General features: G+C 43.3%; 2 protein-coding genes, 1 long non-coding RNA gene and 1 pseudogene across 4 annotated transcripts; 2 read left to right on the top strand and 2 right to left on the bottom strand.

Moving 5' to 3' along the window:
- The first annotated feature begins 9,107 nt into the window (after positions 1–9,107).
- On the top strand, positions 9,108–12,251 carry tmem17 (transmembrane protein 17). The gene is made up of 5 exons (XM_021573342.3): positions 9,108–9,358; positions 9,570–9,673; positions 9,773–9,886; positions 11,198–11,341; positions 11,907–12,251. The coding sequence occupies exons 1-5, from the start codon at positions 9,244–9,246 to the stop codon at positions 12,003–12,005; spliced, it is 576 nt and encodes a 191-aa protein (XP_021429017.1). The 5' UTR covers positions 9,108–9,243; the 3' UTR covers positions 12,006–12,251.
- A 216-nt stretch (positions 12,252–12,467) lies between these two features.
- On the bottom strand, positions 12,468–14,238 carry LOC118942351 (uncharacterized). 2 transcript variants are annotated; one of them, XR_005038304.2, is made up of 2 exons: positions 13,472–14,238; positions 12,468–13,336 (listed from the first exon to the last, which is right to left on the bottom strand). It is a non-coding gene; the product is annotated as an uncharacterized LOC118942351 (long non-coding RNA). The 2 variants fall into 2 exon arrangements; XR_005038310.2 differs by having other exon boundaries at positions 12,468–13,333; positions 13,472–14,206.
- A 1,419-nt stretch (positions 14,239–15,657) lies between these two features.
- Positions 15,658–16,903, bottom strand: LOC110502143 (cytosolic carboxypeptidase 2-like; annotated as a pseudogene).
- A 2,450-nt stretch (positions 16,904–19,353) lies between these two features.
- LOC110497288 (uncharacterized) lies at positions 19,354–21,611 on the top strand. The gene is made up of 2 exons (XM_021573329.3): positions 19,354–19,631; positions 19,951–21,611. Exons 1-2 carry the CDS (start codon positions 19,439–19,441, stop codon positions 21,045–21,047), a joined length of 1,290 nt encoding a protein of 429 aa, XP_021429004.2. The 5' UTR covers positions 19,354–19,438; the 3' UTR covers positions 21,048–21,611.
- The last annotated feature ends 78 nt before the right edge of the window (positions 21,612–21,689 follow it).

Here is a 21,689-nt window from a genome sequence, read left to right as displayed (position 1 = left end):
TTAACTGCACCTCAGATTGCAGCCCAAATAAATGCTTCACAGAGTTAAAGTAACAGACACATCTCAACATCAATTGTTCAGAGGAGACTGAATTAAATAAATAATAATTTAACTAGGTAGGCCAGTTGAGAACAAGTTCTCATTTACAACTGCGACCTGGCCAAGATAAAGCAAAGCAGTGCGACAAGACAGTTACACATAAACAAACGTACAGTCAATAACACAATAGAAAAATCTATATACAGTGTGTGCAAATGTAGAAGAGTAGGGAGGTAAGGCAATAAATAGGTCATAGAGGTGAAATAATTACAATTTAGCATTAACACTGGAGTGATGTGCAGATGAGGATGTGCAAGTAGAGATACTGGGGTGCAAAAGAGCAAGAGGATAAATAACGATATGGGATGAGGTAGTTGGGTGTGCTATTTACAGATTGGCTGTGTACAGGTACAGTGATTGGTAAACTGCTCTGACAGCTGATGCTTAAAGTTAGAGAGGAAGATGTAAGACTTCAGCTTCAGTGATTTTTGCAGTTAGTCATTGGCAGCAGAGAACTGGAAGGAAAGGCGGCCAAAGGAAGTGTTGGCTTTGGAGATGACCAGTGAAGTATACCTGCTGGAGCGCGTGCTACAGGTGGGTGTTGCTATGGTGATCAGTGAGCTGAGATAAGGCAGGGCTTTACCTAGCAAAGACCACACATGCCTTCAGGCCTTCATGGTCGAATTGCGAATTGCTGCAAAGAAACCACTAAAGGACACCAATAAGAGGGACTTGCTTGGGCCCGGAAACACGAGCAATGGACATTAGACCGGGGCAAATCTGTCCTTTGGTCTGATGAGTCCAACTTATAGATTTTTGGTTCCAACCGCCGTGTCTTTATGAGATGAAGAGCAGATTAATGGATAATCTCTGCATGTGTGGTTCCCACCATGAAGCATGGAGGAGGAAGTGTGATGGTGTGGGGGTGCTTTGCTGGTGACACTGTCAGTGATTTATTTAGAATTCAAGGCACACTTAACCAGCATGGTTACCAAAGCATTCTGCAGCGATACGCCATCCCATCTGTTTTTCAACAGGACAATGACCCAACACACCTCCAGGCTGTGTAAGGGCTATTTGACCAAGAAGGACAATGATGGAGTGCTGCATCAGATGACCTGTCCTCCACAATCACCCAACCTCAACCCAATTGAGATGGTTTGGAATTAGTTGGACCGCAGAGGGAAGGAAAAGCAACCAACAAGTGCTCAGCATGTGTGGAAATTCCTTTAAGACAGTTGGGAAAGCATTCCAGGTGAAGCTGGTTGAGAGAAGGCCAAGAGTGTGCAAAGCTGTCATCAAGGCAACGGGTGGCTACTTGAAGAATCTAAAATCTAAAATGGCTAATACATGATTCCATATGTGTTATTTCATAGTTTTGATGTCTTCACTATTATTCCACAATGTAGAAAATTGTAAAAAATAAAGAAAAACCCTTGAATGAGTAGGTGTGTCAACTTTTGACTGGTACTGTATATACTAATCGTTCTGTCTGTGCCATTATAGCTTCTGTGACATCATGGGCAGCGCAATTTTAATGTGGTCACATTTGTTCTTCTTCATTGGCTGATTGTTTGCTATGTTTGTGTATGGTTCTCATGACTTAAGATTGGGTGTTGAGGGACCACTTGTCACATTGTCCGAGGTGTGTTTGTGTTTTGATAAACAATGCGTTCTGTCCAGATAAAGATGGTGATACAGCATTGAAACAGACCTACCACTGGCCAAATGTCTCTTTGTTTTCCTGTCCAACAGGAGTGCATCCCTCATACCACCCTCAGACAATAACTACTTTCCTTTAGTTGGCTACTTGAGCAAAACTGAAATGTAATATAACCTATTCTAGGAGCCTATTGTTTGTGTATGATCTTTATTCATTGTTCACTTGTTTTCCAGCCATATCAGATACAGGCAGGGATGACTGGGGCCTTCAGCAAGTAAAACACAGGGCCTTGAAAGTAATTTGAACATCACAGATTATTCAAAATTCAAAAGGCACTCACACATGAGGTATCTAACATCACAGATATACATTCCCACTGTGCCCATGATAAAGATAACTAAAGTAATGTAGTTGGCTACTTTGAGCAAAACCTGTATGTAATATAACTTATTCTGGGAGCCTAGTGTGTCTGTATGAACTATGTGGAATATCTTTGAATCATTGGCTTCCCTGAAAACAGGTACTGACAATAGGAGCAATATGAGTCTGTCAGAGGTCGCTGGATGTGGCTGGTGATGGAGTCCTTGGTGGTCCACACAACGAAGACGCAGGTGTCCCTCCCAGTGATGTGGAGCTGACCTTGGACTTGGTGCCAGTATGGATGGTCTTCACGGAGGCAGTAAGACCCTCTCTCCTTGATATAGAACTCCTTCTACCTCACTGCCTCTTCAATGGTAAGTGGTAAGGTCCCTTGCACCATAGGGACACTAGACCTCCACCACTGCTGTGGTGCCCACCAGACCATCCGGTGAGGCACTAAGGATCCCAGACCCTTTGACCCAAAGCACATCCATCCCTGTAGCCATTTTGAATTCCTTGATACCCTCCTCTTCGTTATCTGTGCCCCACATTACAGACAACACCCAATCCAACAACTGTCATCTGAGGACCGTTTTTAGCAGCGACGGAGTAAAGCATTTGGCACTAACCACTGCTCCATAATTGCTGGCCGTCAACCTCCCTCTCCTCATGGTGTGCCAGTTGGGGTTGGTGCGCTGTCCAACTCCACCGACAGCGGCATGCCAGCCAGGATGCCTGCGTGCCCCAGGTGCCTTTGTTTTTTAATGTCTGCTACAGACAGGGATGACAGGGAGGGTAGTTATTGTTCTGGCTCAGGTTCAAGGAGACATGCCATTCCAATGAACCTCCAGGGGGCTCCAGGAACAGAGGGTTGCAGTCTTCAGCCGGGTCCACCACTGACTGCACCTGGTTGGGCATGGCTGGCTTCCTCCACATGCATTCCACATCCGTACCGTCGATTTTGTAAACTGCCAAAATAGGCTGCATGGCTACACTCATGAGCTCCACGAAAGCATTTGCATGTAGTAGAGAATCCCCTGGTCACCTGCCAAGAGGAAGGATGTTAAGTGCCACATGCCTTTCAATGCATGACTTTGAACACCTTGAAATGCATTTGTTGTAAGAAATGTGCTATATAAATAGAGTTTGATTTGATTGATGACATTACAGCTGTAGGATATTTAGTAAACTGTAATTTTCACGAAGACAGGTGCAGTTTTTCCATTTAATTTAATTGACATACAGTGCATTCAGAAAGTATTCAGACCCCTTGACTTTATGCACATTTTGTTACGTCACAACCTTATTCTAAAATGGAATAAATGTTTTTTTCCCCTCATCAATATACACACAATATCCCATAATGACAAAGCAAAAACACGTTTAAAAAAACCCGGAAATATCACATTTACATACGTATTCAGACCCTTTACTCAGTACTTGTTGAAGAACCTTTGGCAGCGATTACAGCCTTGAGTCTTCTTGGATATGATGCTACAAGCTTGGCACACCTATATTTGGGATGTTTCTCCCATTCTTCTCTGCAGATCCTCTCAAGCTCTGTCAGGTTGGGTGGGGAGCGTTGCTACACAGCTATTTTCAGGACTCTCCAGAGATTTTCGATCAGGTTCAAGTCCGGGCTCTGGCTGGGCCACTCAAGGACATTCAGAGACAGAGACACTCCTGCATTGTCTTAGCTGTGTGCTTAGGCTCGTTGTCCTGTTGGAAGGTGAACCTTCGCCCCTGTCTGAGGTCCTGAGCGCTCTGGAGCAGGTTTTCATCAAGGATCTCTCTGTACTCTGCTCTGATCATCTTTCCCTCGAGCCTGACTAGTCTCCTAGTCCCTGTCTCTGAAAAACATCCTCACAGCATGATGCTGCCACCACCATGCTTCACAGTAGGGATGGTGCCAGGTTTCCTCCAGATGTGATGCTTGGCATTCAGGCCAAAGAGTTCAGTATTGGTTTCATCAGACCAGAGAATCTTGTTTAGCTGACTTTTGGCAAACTCCAAGCGGGCTGTCATGTGCCTTTTACTGAGGAGGGGCTTCCGTCTGGCCACTCTACCATAAAGGCCTTATGGGTGGAGTGCTGCAGAGATGGTTGTCCTTCCGGAAGGTTCTCCCATCTCCACAAAGGAACTCTAGAGTTTGGGTTCTTGGTCACCTCCCTGACCAAGGCCCGTTTCCCCCGATTGCTCAGTTTGACCTGGCTGCCAACACTAGGAAGTGTCTTGGTGTTTCCAAACTTCTTCCATTTAAAAATGATGGAGGCCATTGCTTGGTTTTTGTCAACTGATGGACCTTTATAGACAGGTGTGTGCCATTCCAAATAATGTCCAATCAACTGAATTTACCACAGGTGGACTCCAATCAAGTTGTAGAAACATCTCAAGGATGGTCAATGAAAATAGGATGCACCTAAGCTCAATTTTGAGTCTCATAGCAAAGGGTCTGAATACTTAGGTAAATAAGGTATTTCTGTTTTTTATTATTAATACATTTGCAAAATGTCTAAAAACCTGTTTTTGCTTGTCATTATGGGGTATTGTGTGTAGATTGATGAGGGAACAAATGTATTTAATCAATTTCAGAATAAGGCTTTTAACGTAACAAAATGTGGAAAAAGTCAAGGGGTCTGAATACTTTTCAAATGCACTGTATCAATCAATTAGTGCCCTCAAACTCAACTCTGGACCTTGAAGCCGGTTCCACTGCATTTTCTCATTGTTTCTCACACAGGTGGGTGCATTTAATTATCAGGTAGAAAGGAAAACCAGCAGGCGCCAGACCTCGTATGGTAAGTGTTGAGTACCCCTGATATAGTGGGAAGGATCCTATAAATCAAGACTGTGTGAATGCATGTACCACTCTGAATAAACAAATCTTGTCTTTGAAGATTTTTCTCTGGTTATGCAACTACAATACAGGCTGGATGTCTAAACAAATTCAATTCTGAATGTCATTAGATTTTTTCATTCATTCTCATCAATGACAACATTCTAGAACTGAGTTATAACTCATCGAAGTCTGGTATCCTGGGTAATCTGGTTAATGATTATATGATTAAGTGTCTCTTTCCTTGTAGAATGTTGACGGCTGTATAGAACACATTGTATTGCTAAGATGCTCAAACTTAACTTAATAGCTACAGTCACCGACACAGGATAAACTTTATCCCTCGTGCTGACCCTGACAAAACCGGCAAATTGTCCCTTACTATAGCTGTACTTCTCCACATGGCCAGACTTATAGTGGTCTTTAATGCTCTTTTGCTCTTCTTTGAAAAATTCCATGTCTGAAATAGACACCAAAGTCGACATACTGTAAAAACAATTATCTAGGCTAAGTGATACAAAATGAAGTTTTGATCTGCTGCTCTGCTAACTAGCTGAATCGTAGTCAGTGGCTAGCTAAGACAGAGAAAGGGGATGGAAGAAGTTCAACATTTTATTCAATTCATTTTAATACAGAAAATGGATTCATCATGGGTTGGGTACAGGTCTCTCAGATCACGCTGGTGAACGGTAGCTGACAGTGTCGGCTAGAGATGACTTGCAGGAGCTTTCTGCAGGAATTTGTAGTCTTGCTGAGGTCTTCTCTGTTGCTAATCAGCATTTTGTAAATTGAGGCGAATATATCGCTAAAACTCAATTTGTCAGACAGAGAATTACATGGTTATGAAAACATCACAAGGTAAGCCTACACCAAACACTTACTTAATTTGAAGTGTTTGTATAATTCACTATGTGAAAAATGAATGGTGGAAAGAGAATGGAAACATTTCCGTGTTTGACCGCTAGGTTTTATGGGTATTATGACATGTCCACTATGGCGGACTATTGCCACGTTCAAAACAACTGGGAACTCAATATTCTCATACTTCCGAATTCAGTGCATTCAAAACAACTCGGAACTCGATTTGAACAGTCACTCAACTCGGGAACTCGGGCCTCTTTCTAGAGCTCCGACTTTCCGTCCTGAAGATCACTTCTTCTTCTTGTTTGGTGTAACGGTGTTGGCATTAATTACATGTGCATTCCACCACCTACTGTACAGGTGGATATTAAGGATCCAAAAAGGGTAAAAAAATAAATAGAAATCCATACAAACTATCAGTAACAAAATGTTAATTAGTAAATCAGTAAAGTAAATCAGCCTGCTTTTCTGTTTTAATAAGGCCCCTTCACAGGCTGAGAAGGATCCCGTGATGGCAGGACATTTCCTGGCGACAGTAGTCCTTGTAGTGCTTCTGCCGTTAAATCTTGGGAGGCCCAAAAACTTCTCAGCTGCAGATATAATGATGTCCAGCTTCTTGGACACTTGTGCAGTACAATTAATAACTGTGGCTATAAATGCTACAAAATCCACCTTCTTCACAATAAGTGTATCCAGATCACTTGATGTATAACATTTGCAACTAGTTGGGGTGCATCTTCAGAACTTTGGCCTCCTTTCCCTTCAAATCTCTTCACCGCCTCCACATAGGAGATTTGCTGTACAGCCCTGATCCTTGACCCCTCAACCTCTTTCACCCTAACAGGGCACTCAGGAAATTCGGAAATATGAACTCCACCACAGTTGCAACATTTTACATTCACAGACTCATCAATAACATATTCCTTCCGTCTGCAAACACTTGACACATGGCCAAACTTTTTTCACTTCTTGCATTGCATTGGGTTTTGCACGAACGCTCTTACGACGTATCTTATATATCCAAACTTTACATATGGTAGTAAATACTCATCAACCATCAAATATACAGATAAACGTTTCTATTTTTTCTCATTCTCCACACTTGTCAAGCAACGTGCATGAACTACTCCTGTAATTTTTTGCCTAAGATATTAATTATCGATGTCCGACGGGACACCAGAGATAACACCTTTTACCAGGGCTCTGCTCTGAAAACCACAGCTGTTCACTTCATGCTTCGACAATTCTGTGAGCCACAATGCACGCTCCTTTTGCTCTTCAGATACACACGATATCAACACCATACCATTTCTGGTTACTTTGACTGCATCCACTTTTCCCAACACCTTCTTCACCATCCTTCAAAATAAAATAAAATAATAAACATCCTTATCCAAACGTTGTCCAACAATCAATGATTCATTAGACTCATTTTCCACAATAATTTTTGCCCTTTTTGTTCCATTCTTGAACTGTTGTCCACTCATCTTACTCGCTAACTGTACTTGACGTGCTTTCAGCTTCAAACGACCCTTCTGCCATCTCTTCTTCTTCGATGAGGTTTAATGGCGGTTGGCATCCAATAAATGTTGCATTACCACCACCTTCCTTATACTTTGCTTGAAAAAAAATACAAAAAGAATATAGAAATAAACACAACAAATACCCAACCATCTAACACTACACTAGGACAACAGCCTGAAAGGATGGGACACCACCACTTAACACACCCTGTAACTCTTCTGATGTCTCGCACACCCAAATACCTCTCTGCAGCTGCCACCACAACCTCTTTTTTCTGCAACTTACGTTCCATCCCTGCAGTACAGTTGATAACCATTGCTATAAAGGCCAAAAATGAAATCTTACTGAAACATGTATCACTTGTTGGTTTATTCATTTGTATTGGTACAGATCTACTACTCACACCACTCCTCTCAGGATCCTTCCCCCATCTTCATCGACTTTCTTCACTGCCTCAGCATATGACAACTTCTGCACTACTCTAACCCTGGAAACCTCAACCTGCATCTCTCACACAGGATATTTCTGATCCCCAGCCCTATAGGCACCTCTACAATTAACACAGACCACTACTTTCCCCAATGCTACATATTCCTTTGTCTCATGCCCTTCTCACACCTAGGAACCTCCCTCCTACACACTGCTGCCTCATGCTCATAAGCTTGACACATGTAACAACGTAATGTATTTGGCACAAAAGCTCGTAGAGGATAACTTATTTTTCCTAACATAATTTTGTCGGGCAAAGACTCAACATCAAAACTCAAAAGAACAGACAATGACTCTTCTGTTTCTCCACACACGCCACCCTGTCTGCGTCGCCCCAAACGACGAGCATCATAAACACAGAGAATCTTCCCCTTCAGTTGGTCAGCTTTCACATTTACCACTAACCCAGTAATCACTTCTTTCAATGGCGCCCTTTTCTTGTAGGCAGAACAATTCACATCTCTTGCCCCCATTCCTTAAACACGGAGCACATGCTCCCTCTGACCAGCAGAAACACAAACAATTATCAGAAGACCACTTCTGGTTTTCCTCACCGATTCCACAGCACAGAAGTATATTTTCATTCACCCTGAAACCCCAAATGGATCTGCCAAAATATCCCCTCCATTCCTCCTCCGTATTCCAAGTATAAGTCTCCTTATGATAACATTGCACTTCTCTTGACATACATCTTGTTCTTGCCTTGTCAAGGAACACCATTTAACCGTCTGTCACAATCTCCTTACAATCAGCACGACCCCTTGGGATGTAGCGCTCAACAGTGCATTCCACTTGTAAAGCAGTTGCTTCTTCTTGATGTTCTTCTTTTCTTCCGCCATCTCCCTACCCTGAAGATCACTGACTTCATGATTTGACCAACAAAAAAAATTCTCCAGTTGTTTTGAACTCGCCCCCCCCCCCCAAAAAAAATGGATTAGGTAAAAGTACAAAACAATCTGAGACCAGGCTAAATTAAATGTTTTATTTTATTTGTTTAACCTTTATTTAACTAGGCAAGTCAGTTAAGAACAAATTCTTATTTACAATGACAGTCTACCCCGGCCAAACCCGGACGATGCTGGGCCAAATTGTGCTTTGCCTTATGGGACTCCCAATCACGGTTGGTTGTGATACAGCCTGGAATCGAACCAGGGTCTGTAGTGACGCCTCTAGCACTGAGATGCAGTGCCTTAGACCGCTGCACTACAGAAAATTAAAGGACTGTCTTGATAAGTAGATTTACAGAGATTTGGGAAATTGTGGAGGTCTGCTGAATCAGTCATAATTTTGATATCAATGTATGACCACCGGTCATGAAGGAAAAGAAACGATGAAAGCAGGCACATTTGGGTCGCGAGATTTTGGGCAGAACGCGAGATTTTCTGTGACCAAGGGAACCGTGTTTTGTTGCTGGCAGGCATGACTTTCTAAACCGCTGTCTTGCTAGCACAGGAGCATCTTTGCAATTCGCATGGAGCTTCCAGAACCGATCAGAAGACGTTTAGGACACTTTTCCAGAACTGTGTTTGTTGATCAGAGTCGTACTCAACCATCTCCCGAAGATCATGTCACGTTTTTGGGGCACAGTGAGTGGAAACTTGCATGGATTGGTAACTGAAACGCTAGCTAGCGCTTGTCTCAGCTAGCTAAACAAGCCATTGTCAGCCCATTATCCATAGGCACCAGGCAGATATTATTTACATCTGTTGGCCCGGCCGTGTATAGGTTATATACTAACTAGCTTACTAGCAAGTAGGATACGGAAAGAACGTGAACTCTATTGTTTTACGTTCCCAGACAGTGAGGTTGTCTCCAGCCTGCCTCTCCAGATGTCACTGTTCTTCAACATGTGTTTTTTCCCACTGTGGTGGATCAGCGAGGTGGTGATGCTGCACCTCAAGGTAACTCACCTCTAGAATTTAGATGCACTCATACTCTATGTATCTAACTGTAACCAATATCTAAATAAACCCCTTTGCCTTTTTCCCATATTGTTTCAGTATCCAGCCCTTCCTGACTACTATAAGTTCATCCTCATCACCATCCTCATCCTGATGACTCTTGTAGAGGCTATCAGACTCTACCTAGGCTATGCAGGAAATTTGCAAGAGAAGGTACACACACACACACTTTCACTGTATCCTTAATTATTAAAGGGCGACTGTACTTCCTGATTTGGCCTCATTAAGTAATTTTTGTGGCCATGACTGAATTCAAAAGTGGGTTGGTTTCAGGGTATGGTTTGATAGAGTGGGTATAATTTGTGGAACGTTCCAACAGGAATCTGTTAGAAAAACTTTGTAAAGCACAAGGATTCCAACAAACAACGCATACAAAGTAGCATGATCAATTCATCTAGCTAACTAGGTGCAGAATAGGCATCAACTCACCACGTAGCTTATTCTTAATGTTTGTCCATAGGCAACAAGAGTGAGGACAGACATTTTTCGGAGTAAAGGTGGTGAGTGAAAAAAACGTAATTACATTGCCCACTCCCTACCCAGTATCTTAATCTGCCACGATACAACTTCATATGTGTTGTTTGTTGGCAACCTTGTTATTTACAACGTTTTTGGAACAGATTCCTGTTGGGACGGTCCACAAATTATTCCCACCCGGTTTAATATGGGTGTCTCGTGTGTGTGTTAGGCAAATTATTAAGGCAATTAGCTTCATCCAGCTGGTGTGCAACCCTGGCAAAATTGGTTTGGATAGCCGTGCTTCTACATCTGCATTGCTTGCAGTTTGGGGTTTAGGCTGGGTTTCTGTATAGCACTTTGTGACATCGGCTGATGTAAAAAAGGTTTTATAAATACATTTGATTGATTTGATAGCCTATTTCTGGGGCTAGTTAGGGACTGTCAATAAATTACTAATGTAAATGAGACGATGTTCATGTTGCACATCTTTTTAGTTCTCATTAAATGCTTTCAATATTTGTAAATTAATTTCTACAATTTATAGTTGGAGGTTTTTAAGTCTTTGAAATTAGGAGCTATTGGAATTTTAACATATTGTCCCATGTACATTGTGTAATTTACAGATAGTCCTTAACTAGCCGCATCGGTATATCCAAAGTCAACCCAAATTTATCACAGGCATTACGATTGGGTCGCTGCACTTCAAATTGATGATTATTTGTGAGCAACTTTCATTTACTTTTGATGTAGTTGCGACCACAAGTCTCACAAAACTCTTTTTTGGACGAGACTGACATTATGGACAAAATGATCCTATTTACATTATGTAGTTCATTTTGACAGTACACCTATATCAATACCACAGGCTGTTTTCTAAATTAGAAGTTGTTTTTCATGGGCAGTTGCACTTTAAGCCATAGGCCACCTCTGGGGTTGGCCCATGCTTGGAAAACATCTCAGAGAACTGGTCTTGGGTGATTGTTTACGATCTCTCTCTCATGACAGGTCCCTGAGCTGGCTGGTTTTTGGCTCCTGAGTCTCCTGCTGCAGTTTCCTTTGATTCTGTTTCAGCTCTTCAACCAAGCCATTCTGATCCAACCTCTGGAGAGAGGGGTTCACTTCATTCTGGCCCTGTTCATACTCACACAGGTGAGGTTGCATGCCTGTTGCCTGTTCCTACCATGGTAACTAGATTAGTGTCCAATTTGACCACATTGGGGTAATTTAAACCCTGGTTTATTTTCTCTGTCGTGTATAAAGGTTGTGTGTCTGGGGCCTCCCGAGTGGCGCCGCGGTCTAAGGCACTGCATTGTGGTGCTTGAGGCGTCATTACAGACCCGGGTTCGATCCCAGGCTGTGTTACAGCCGTCCGCGACCGGGAGACCCATGAGGCGGCGCACAATTGGCCCAGCGTCATCCGGGTTAGGGGAGGGTTTGTCCCATCGCGCTTTTGTGGCGGGACAGGCGCATGCACACTGACTTCGGTCGCCAGCTGTTTGGTGCAGCTGGCTTCCAGGTTAAGCAAGCAATGTGTCAAGAAGCAGTGCGGCTTGGCAGGGTCGTGTTTCGGAGGACGCATGGTTCTCGACCTTTGCCTCTCCGAGTCCGTATGGGAGTTGCAGCGATGGGACAAGACTGTAACTACCAATTGGATATCACGGAGAAAAGGGGGTTAAAAAAAAGTCTGTTCTAACAAAGTCTCTTTCTCTCTTAGGCCCTCTCTGGCTTTGTGGCTCTACGTGGGATGGTCAGACACACAGAGAGCCACTTCCACCTCAGACAGTTTGATGGGGTTCAGGAGCTGAGGGCCTGACTGCTCTGCTGAGCTGACATGCAGAGACAGAGGTACTCGGGTGTAAATCTCCTATTGATTATGAGAAATTTGAATTGATTATGAGAAATTTGAGTTGCTTAAGTGTATCTCAAGTTAGAATTCAGCTTTGCGTTTTCAGTGGACCATGTTCAGACATTAACACAATGTGTTTTGTGCCTTGAATGATCATTTTTGGGGGTTGTTGTACAGATGTGAAGACAATAAAGGTTTGGGTTTTTAGACGTATCTGTTTCACAATGTTTATGCTACAATAACACCAAGACTGAATTTTGAGAATGTAGTTTTCTAACAGATAATTTACTGCATAGATAGTGACTCAATCTGATTATGCCTTCAATCGATAAGCGGAAAATAAATAATTGACACTGAAATGTATACAAAATATTATGAAGTTAAAATAGGTTCACAACGACATGAAGACTCAATAAGAAAGGCAAACAATCAAGGCAAAAAAATAAATGTAATTTCTATAGCCATCTGAAAGGCAATGTGCTGTACATGTTAAGGCACATTCACACTGCACCTTAGACCAGGACTAAGAGCAGTGTTTGACTTGCAGGAGCTCACATTTAATTGGATATATCCATGCTAATAATATTGTTGCGTGTTTTTGCTAGGATCAGAAAGTTGATGTCTCGTTTGTGCACAGCATTCTTTGTACAGGGGTAAGATCGAATTTCAAAAGTGAAACATTGTTTCCCATGGCGGATAGGCAGATATACTAACCATCACTGTTGGAAATCAAATGCAAGGCAAGTAGAAGCAAAAGGAAGTGCTGTTAATAGATGTTTAATTGCTTATAACTTTGGTTGCGTGTTAATTGCTTATAATGCTGGTCGCGTGTTTGTCCGTTAACCAGGGCTTTGGAATAAAAGTGTGAATCCTTAGCCCAGGGCTAACAAATGCTGAAACACAGGCTAAGCTATCTCAGGGCCAGTCAAGCCTGGGGCCAAGCTAACCTGGGGCTAAGAACAATGCAGTGTGAAAAGACCTTTATTGTCCCATGGTCAAAATAGTTGCAGAATCTCCCTCTAGTCTCCATCCATCTTCAAGGGTTCATGTCAGCAGTCTGTCATATTTGCCAATGTGTTTCCCTGCCTGGTTCTTAGCTCAAAAGGTGTTTTATTGCGAGGAGGGCAGACCCTGACAGTCTGGCGACCATCCTCTCCTCCAGATCTGCTTCGGCCCCTCTCCCATTGGAGTGGAACCTGGAGGTCTTGGCCAGGCTGAGTTTCTGGAGCCTACGTAGACTCTCACTTTGGGGGTTGAGGACATCTGTGGTAAAACGCCCATTTCCTCTTCAAGGTCTGCTGGTCCAACCCGAGAAGAATGGTACCATTCAGAGTAGACACATTCCAAAATAAGCTCTGAATGTAGTTTTTAGAAGTACTATTTGCTAATACAAAGAACAATGCAAAAAAAGGGGTGGCATACACTTTTAGTACCTGTGGTTGTTGTTCAGACTCGCTGCTGCTGCTGCTGCATCTCCACCAGACACACGCCTGCCTGCTCCCCTTCCCCCCCAGCGGCTCTCTCTGAGGGGCCCTGCCTCTAATCTAAGCCGCTGTCTGGTCCCCCCATGGACAGTCATGGCTACAGAGAAGAGAGGGAGGAAAAAGGGGTTATAACTGGGGCAGGACAACAGCGGGAGATATGTATCTGGAGTCATTCCCAGATATAGAAAAAAATAAAAACATACACATCTGTTGTATATGTACTGTGATATATTGTGTATACCAACATATACTCTGTACAGCATAAAAAGACACACTAGAAAGTCCATATGGCTGTTGTGGAGAGGACAGTAAGTTATGTGCCTCAGGTCTGGCATGAATGAGTTGCCATCTCTCCCAGGTTAACTCAGTGGGTTCTCAAAGGCTGCTGGAGGTCCTCTCTGGTCCTGCTCACTCACAGGTGCTGAGCTTGATACAGATACACCTGTTGTGTATTCTCTTTCTGGGCTCCTCCCTCGGACCTCCTCTGGCATGTACAGTAGTAGCGTATGGAGACCCGGGCTGCGTGGCCTTGTCTCTGGGTGCGGCCGATGGTGGTGGGACTTGGCTGAGAAGAAGTTGGAATAGCGGCAGGACGCTTGATTTACCATCTGTTAAACTGGGGTGGAAAAGAAAGCCCCCGACTTTACTCCTGATTGCATTTCTGTGTCATACTACTTTCATACTAGTTCATACAAATATTATGTTAGTGAACACCTAAGTTCATATTGGGTGTGTGTTCTTCATGTCAATAGGTGGAATGGAATTAATGGAACGGTATCAAACATGTGAAAACATGTTTGACTCCATTCCATTAATTCCATTCCATCCATTACAATGAGCCTGTCCTCCTATAGCTCCTCCTCTGGCTCAAACCCAACCTCTCATCTCAGTGTTGGTTTTGTGATCGGGGCTGAAGGGCATGGGCTGCTGCTGCATAACAGGCATGGAGAGGCCGCATTGCTCTATGGCCGTGACAGATAGGGGCAACTGCTGAGGGGCCGACCGTGGAGGCTGGGAGGAGCCAAACTGCAGCTGGTGACTGATACTGCCGCTGCTCCTCTGAGGAAGACAAACATCAGAGCCACATTCAGCAGAAAAACTCAAATTTGGTTAAAAAAAAAATTGGTGAAGTCATAAAACAAAATCCATTCCTAATGATAAGGTTCTATCCTCCACACCTGTGATAGGTGGCTGAGTAGGGTGAGCACGAGCCCCACTCAACAGGTATGCAGCCCTCAGCCTCCAGGTATTCATTCTGGAACACAGTTAATGCTGACCATCACACTGGCACAAAACAGTGGTCATCACTTATTCATGCCTTTTAAGTTTGATGAGGTGGGGATGTTCAGAGTGCATCAACCTACTAAGAACAGGTTTGGGAGGTCAAGGCCCAGGTTGTTGTAAAACACCTTGAGATGAATGTACCTGTAACAGTATTTTAGTAACACTGCAAACTATCAAGATGCAGTAGGGCTTGAAGGGTAATTGACAGCCATTACCTTCTGACTCCTCCTCCTGCCAGAGGGTCACATGGCCTATGACACCAATGCGAGTGGTGGGATGGGGGATCCAGGAGTGTACTGTCTTTAGAAATTAGGTTCTGGGGTAATGCACAAGCCACAATCAGTCTAAACAAATGAGGAAGAGTGAGCTTCTCTCTCATCCATACCTTCTATCTCTCTTCTCTCTGACCACAGCTACCGTTGGCCAAGATTTTCTTTAACTCAATGGGATTCGAACCTTGTCATTGACGTTCTTGCTCATCATGGGAGGGAAGATTCTCTCATGGAGCCATTGTGTGGCATCATCGCGGTTGGTACAGCCGCACATGAAGACATTGTTCTTACGACTGTGACTGAAAATCAATACAGCACCACATCTCTCTCAGCCATCAGTTTTGGGTGCAATGACAACAACGAGGACAGATGGGAAACCATAGCAACAAGGTCAGAGAAGGCAGACTGAACTTAAACCTCTACGTAGGTTAGAGAGGCATGACTCTCTCACATCTGTTTGAGTATCCTCCCACTTCCCCCCTCTCGCCTATTGACCATGTTCCTGGTGTGCTAGACGCAGGGGAAGGAATCCCTCAGCAGAGTCTTGTAGTTCCTGTTCAGGTCCCTGCCGGCCAGAGATCAGTAGTAGTTCACCACCCCGTCTGGGTTCAGCATAGGCATCACCTGCAGGTCCGCAAGGGAGCCACACAACAATCAACATCATGGGGTCTCTTTATGATGTTTCTAATTCTGAATGGAAAACGTACATTTATCCCACATGGCAATCAAACACATAACTGAAATACTTGGTTATTTTCAAAGATAAAAAAGTCAAAAGTGCATAAGCGACTTTAAACACAAAGATCTCCCTCAGCTGCCTGGTGTCGTCCGACTCCCAGCAGGAAGTCCAAGAATCCCTGCATCAACCAGGAGCTGTTGTTCTCCCCGGGTTGCACCCCGGCCGTCACAACCACCACCTGCTTGGCAATCCTCTCCGCCCACCCTCCTCCCGGCGGCGTCACTGTCAGCACATGTACAACGTTGCCGGCCAGGCTACGGCAATGCACCCGCAGCTTGCAGTAGCCGGCGGTGGCCGAATTGGAGTTGAGGCGGCTGAGGTAGCACTGCAGGTGGGAGTAGGTGTTAAGGTTAGCAGTGGGCCAGATAGGTGTCTGTCATAGGGGAACTGGCAGGTCCAGGTGAGGGATTTGATGTTCGTGGTGGTGTTGTCCTGCTCAGCCTTATGATGCTGGTTGTGGTAGTACCTGATGCTTGAGGCAGTCCGGTGCCAGCCGTCCCTTCTCCCAGGCGGCTATCTCAGAGTAGAGCATGGACCTCATGCCTGTGCAGTACAGACTGCTAGCCTTCATGTTTCTGACCCGGAAGTACTCTCCACTGCGTGTGCTTGGTGGTGTACATATCAGTGTGCAGGGTGAGCTTGTAGTTATGGACACCACTGTGTAAGTGGGAGAGGGGGGGTAGAAAGAGAGTGAGAAGGAAAGATTATTGCCTAAACACAGTCTGCAACTTAGCAACAATTGGTAAAGTGTAAAAACACACTGATACAGGCTCCATAGACTCACACTTGAACTGCCTTCTGCAGGTTGCCACTCTCGAAGCATGACTCAAAGGACTGGTCCTGATGCGTGGCACAGGAGGTGGAGCTCTTGATGAGCCCCCAGCTCCCCCCCACGTGAGAGCAGGTGAAGTAGGAGGTTTTTGTGGCTAAACAGGGGAAAGAATACGAAAAGGAGGAAGAAGGACAGGTGAGAGAGGTAACACTGAGAAAATGAAATCTGCGAAGGGCAGCGCTGTGACAAGGGGACCTTACTGACACATTAGGGTTACCTGAGTCAATGAAGTAGACCACGTTCCCCTTCTCCATCCCAACAGGCACTGGCGCCCTGTCATGGCCCGGGGACTGGTAGAACGGCTCTGGGTCTGGAGGGTCTCACTCTAGAACACGGCAATATATTTCCGTAACAATAACATTCCAATTTAGATTCACACTATGTAATAGTTTAGCACTTGGAGTCCATTCAGACTCATAACTCTGTACTGTATGCCTCTGTACAGTGTAGAGGTCAAAACAACATTGGGTGTTTGTTACAGCAAACAGTTCAGTGGTATGTACCTATGTACATTACCTATGTCCAAGGACCCTGCCTATGTCCAAGGACCCTGCCTATGTCCAAGGATCCTGCCTATGTCCAAGGAACCTGGGACTAAACACAGGGGCGTAGCCAGATTTTGGGGGGGTTGATAGGCCTAGAAAAATTTGGATAGGCATTTTTCAACTTGTTTATTACATTTATTTTGCGATGTGCACCGTATATTATTTCGTAATACAATTGTTTTATACTAGTGCATAGTACTTGGAGCTATCTCTGTTACTAGTCCAACACTCTAACCACTAGGCTACCCTGCCGCCCCATGTCATTGGAAGTGTGACAATGATCCTTAACAGAGAGTTTATATTAGGGAAAATATCATCAGGGCAGCTGTCAAGTACAGGAGGAGGAAAAGTCACTCTTTCCCATGTTCATTTTTCGACTCAACTACTGAATAAAAACAGTGAATTCAGTAACCTCAATTGATATTGCATAATGATCGCATGTGGTCTTCAGCTGCTCTTTAAGGCTGCAGGTTTGGGATTCTTTGGAAAAGGAGGCTGCCGCTCGCATGATCCCATGTGTTGCCTCAGGTCACGGTCACTCTTGATGCTGGATGTATTCCCTAATGAAGTTGTGACTACACTGTCTGCCAATTTTACAGGCAGTTTTCGCTGCCGTGATGCGCTCACGTCCCAATGACTAATATCATGCTTAATAATAATATCTTCAAATAGCTTGAGAACTTTATCAAAGTCTCCCCCTGAGTTATCTCTGAATGTAGAAAAGCTGCTTTTGAGGATTTAAATTAAACCAATACAGTCCGTCACAGATAATGTTGAGTTTTGTAATGCCTTCATAGCAAAATCACTAGTGTCAAACAATTTACTAAACGTGACTAACAGGAATAAAAACGTATTGTTCTGGATTTGATGTAAGAGGGCATCGGCTTCTAATTTGGTTTGTCCACAAGCCTCTGAAAAAATCTGCAAGAACTTCTAAAATGACATCTAGCAGTAACAGCACTTTACACACAGACCCTGATTTTGAACTCCACCGTGGATCTTTCTAGCTCGATACATGGTCTATCGGGATGCAACTCTTTCTGTACCTCTATGAATCCAGCATGTCTGTGGGATCCACTCATAAATGTGTGTAGCTGGTTTACTGTGTCAAAAGAAGTACTGACATGTCCCAACACTTGTGCCGTGGTGCACAGATCCAAATTCAAACGGTGGGAGTTGCAATGCACATATAACGCTTGCTTAAATGTTTGCTTTAGTAGGACTTGTACCCCTCCCCTCATCTGTTTCCTGACATGACTGAAGCGTCATCGAAACAAAAACCCACAAGGAGTGGGATCCCAAACTGTTATAGACCTATATCCATCCTGCCCTGCCTTTCTAAAATCTTCAAAAGCCAAGTTAACAAACTTTTGCACCCCAGTATCTCTACTTGCACATCATCATCTGCACATCCATCACTCCAGTTTTAATGCTAAATTGTAATTATTTCGCCTCTACGGCCTATTTATTGCCTACCTCCCTACTCTTCTACATTTGCACACACTGTACATAGATTTTTATATTGTGTTATTGACTGTATGTTTGTTTGTGTAACTCTGTGTTGTTGTTTTTGTCGCAATGCTTTGCTTTATCTTGGCCAGGTCACAGTTGTAAATGAGAACTTGTTCTCAACTGGCCTACCTGGTTAATAGCTAGTTAGCTAAGAGACAAAAAAAAGACAGAACACAGAAATTTCAGCAAGAAATATTTAAAAAAACGCTCCAGAAATATGATTATATTAATATACTGAGATAATGATAAAACCAGCGACTTCGATGCAAATATGGCTAAAATCAGGCTGACAGGACGCGATCAGAACATGAAGCTATGTATCGGGTAGGAAGTAAAGCGGAAATGGGCGTTGCTACATTGTGCAAAATGTCTATTGGCCCCTCTTTAATGGCCGCAAAATTGTTGTAAACTCTGGATTGGGAAACTATAAGTGCACTTGAGTAGAATGCACCGATCTTTTACTGTAACACAATGTACAGGCAATAATTTATGGTGCAATAAGTGATTATTGTGACACGTAATTATTATTTGTATGATAAGTAGTATAACATATATTGATAATTGTGCACATTTACCATCATTTTCTCCCTAATTATTAATTTACAAAGTATACAGGACAGGTCTCTTATTCTGAAAGATTCCAAAAATCTATGACCCGGAAGTACTTATTCTTGCCTGCTTTACGGTGGTCAGGGCACAAAGGTAGCTAGCTGTAACTTGCATTATCTAAACATGTCTAAAATACAGTTGTTGAGGGTGTTTCTCAACGAGCGATTAGCAGTTGCTGTTGATGAGATCTTCGGGGCAGTTGAAAAAACAATAACTGAGTACCAGGAAGAAGTTTCCCGTTCAAAGGATGAAAACGATCGTCTGCAAAGGCTGCTTGAAATCGCCCTTAAACCGGAGTTAAAGCTGCACAGAGCAGGTTTGGGTCATTCGTTTGTCTAGTTACCTTGATTGTATTTTGTATGTAACAAAATATACTGTATTTATAGGACGATTCTTATGAGCATTTGCGTTTTCTATTTCATGCTGTAAACTCACCTGCTGTCATTGTGATTTGACTTGCCTAGTGCTTCTACACCTGCATTGCTTGCTGTTTGGGGTTTTAGGCTGGGTTTCTTTACAACACTTTAAGATATCAGCTGATGTAAGAAGGGCTATATAAATACATTTGATTAGATTTTTAAATTTGATTTAATGATTGCAGTCTCATGACAACGTTTGCGTTCTAATTTATTCAGACCTCCAGCAGCTCACTTTCCGTGTGTCTGAAGAGGAGGTTCACCCTGATCAGCAGAAGTGTGTGCAGGAGTGGAGCCCCAGTCTGAGACAGGAGGACCCAGAGTTTACACAGATTAAAGAGGAGCAGGAGGAACCCAGAACCAGTCAATGGGAAGAGCAGCTTCAAGGGCTAGAAGATGATAGCAAAGACTCCATATTCATTCCTGCTTGTGTAAAAGGTGACTGTGATGAGAACCCAACTCTGCACTCATATCTTTATCATGGTCAAAATGAAGTTAACGGAGAGAGAGTCTCTCTACCCAGCACCTCAACTAAACCGATCAATACCGAACCCTACGAAGAGGATTACCTGGTATCAGAACTAACCAGTGACTCTCATACTCTCGCTGCAGTAGACTGTTCTGCAGTTCAGAGAGAAAACAGTGCAACTGTCAATGGGATGGAAAGTGGAGTCCCTCAGTCAGGTTTTAAGCGAGGAAAATCAAATAAAACATGGACAGTAAAAAGACAGAGCTATCGTGCCAATAATAAGGGTAGGAATTCCACAAAGTCCTCCATTCTGAAATCACCTAGTCAAAGTCATAATGCTCCTTGTCATTGTAAGGTGTGTGGCATGTCTTTTCATTACATGGGTTCTTTAGTGAATCATGTGCAAACTCATACAATGGATAAAGAACATCCTTGTGGTGTGTGTGGAAAATGCATCGAATCCACAGAAAGTATGAAAGATCACCTTCAAATTCACAGTGCAGCTAAGTTTTCTTGTAAAGTTTGTAGTAAATGTTTTACAAGGAATAGTAAGCTGACAGTGCACATGAGGACGCACACAGGAGAGAAACCACATCACTGTCGTGATTGTGGCCAAAGATTCAGCACTGGGTCCCATCTTAGAGTGCACATGAGGACTCATACAGGCGAGAAACCATATGTCTGTCCTGATTGTGGCATAGGCTTCTTTCAGAGTGAACATCTGAAAGCACACATTAGGATCCACACAGGAGAGAAACCATACCATTGCCGTTTTTGTGACAAATGTTTCAGGACTGGCACCAATCTGACAGGTCATATGAGGACTCACAGGGGAGAAATCATTTAGCTGTATTCTGTCTGAGAAAATAATGTTGGTGGTCTGAACTTCGCAGAAGTTGGATTTTGTCATTGTTGGACATTATGTCAGTATCTAAGAAGCGCTATTTACGCAAAGATTACATTGTATTCTTTATGACAAAAAAACTCAATATAAAAACATAAATCCTCGCTATATCTGCAACTGTTATACCCCTGAACAGGGGAAGTATAGAAATAAATCACACGGAGATGTAGCTTCGGCTTCAAGTCATTTGTAATGAGTGTTTTTCATACAAAATCATCAACCATTTACATGGGGCGGCAGGTAGCCTAGTGGTTGCAAGATCGAGTCCCCGAGCTGACAAGGTAAAAATCTGTTATTCTGAACAAGGCAGTTAACCCAATGTTCCTGGGCTGTCATTGAAAATAAGAATATGTTCTTAACTGACTTGCCTAGTTAAATAAAGGTAAAATATTATTTTTATTTTTAAATGTACAAAATAGAATGTTTCACAAATGCACAAAATATCTTCTCTCAAATGACATAGCTGTTACAACTGTTCAATAAACCAGTATTGTCTTATTTATACATTACAATGGCTCTTAGTATCCCTCTTTAAATGCTTCCTATCAAAACATCCAAGAGGATCATAATGGGACCTTCCTGGAC

The sequence above is a fragment of the Oncorhynchus mykiss genome, chromosome 2 (genome assembly GCF_057628025.1).
Source record: "Oncorhynchus mykiss isolate SJ-2025 chromosome 2, ASM5762802v1, whole genome shotgun sequence".
In the NCBI taxonomy this organism is placed as follows: domain Eukaryota; kingdom Metazoa; phylum Chordata; class Actinopteri; order Salmoniformes; family Salmonidae; genus Oncorhynchus; species Oncorhynchus mykiss.
The sequence above is the reverse complement of the archived record's forward strand: the minus strand, read 5'-3'. Positions and strand labels throughout refer to the sequence as shown.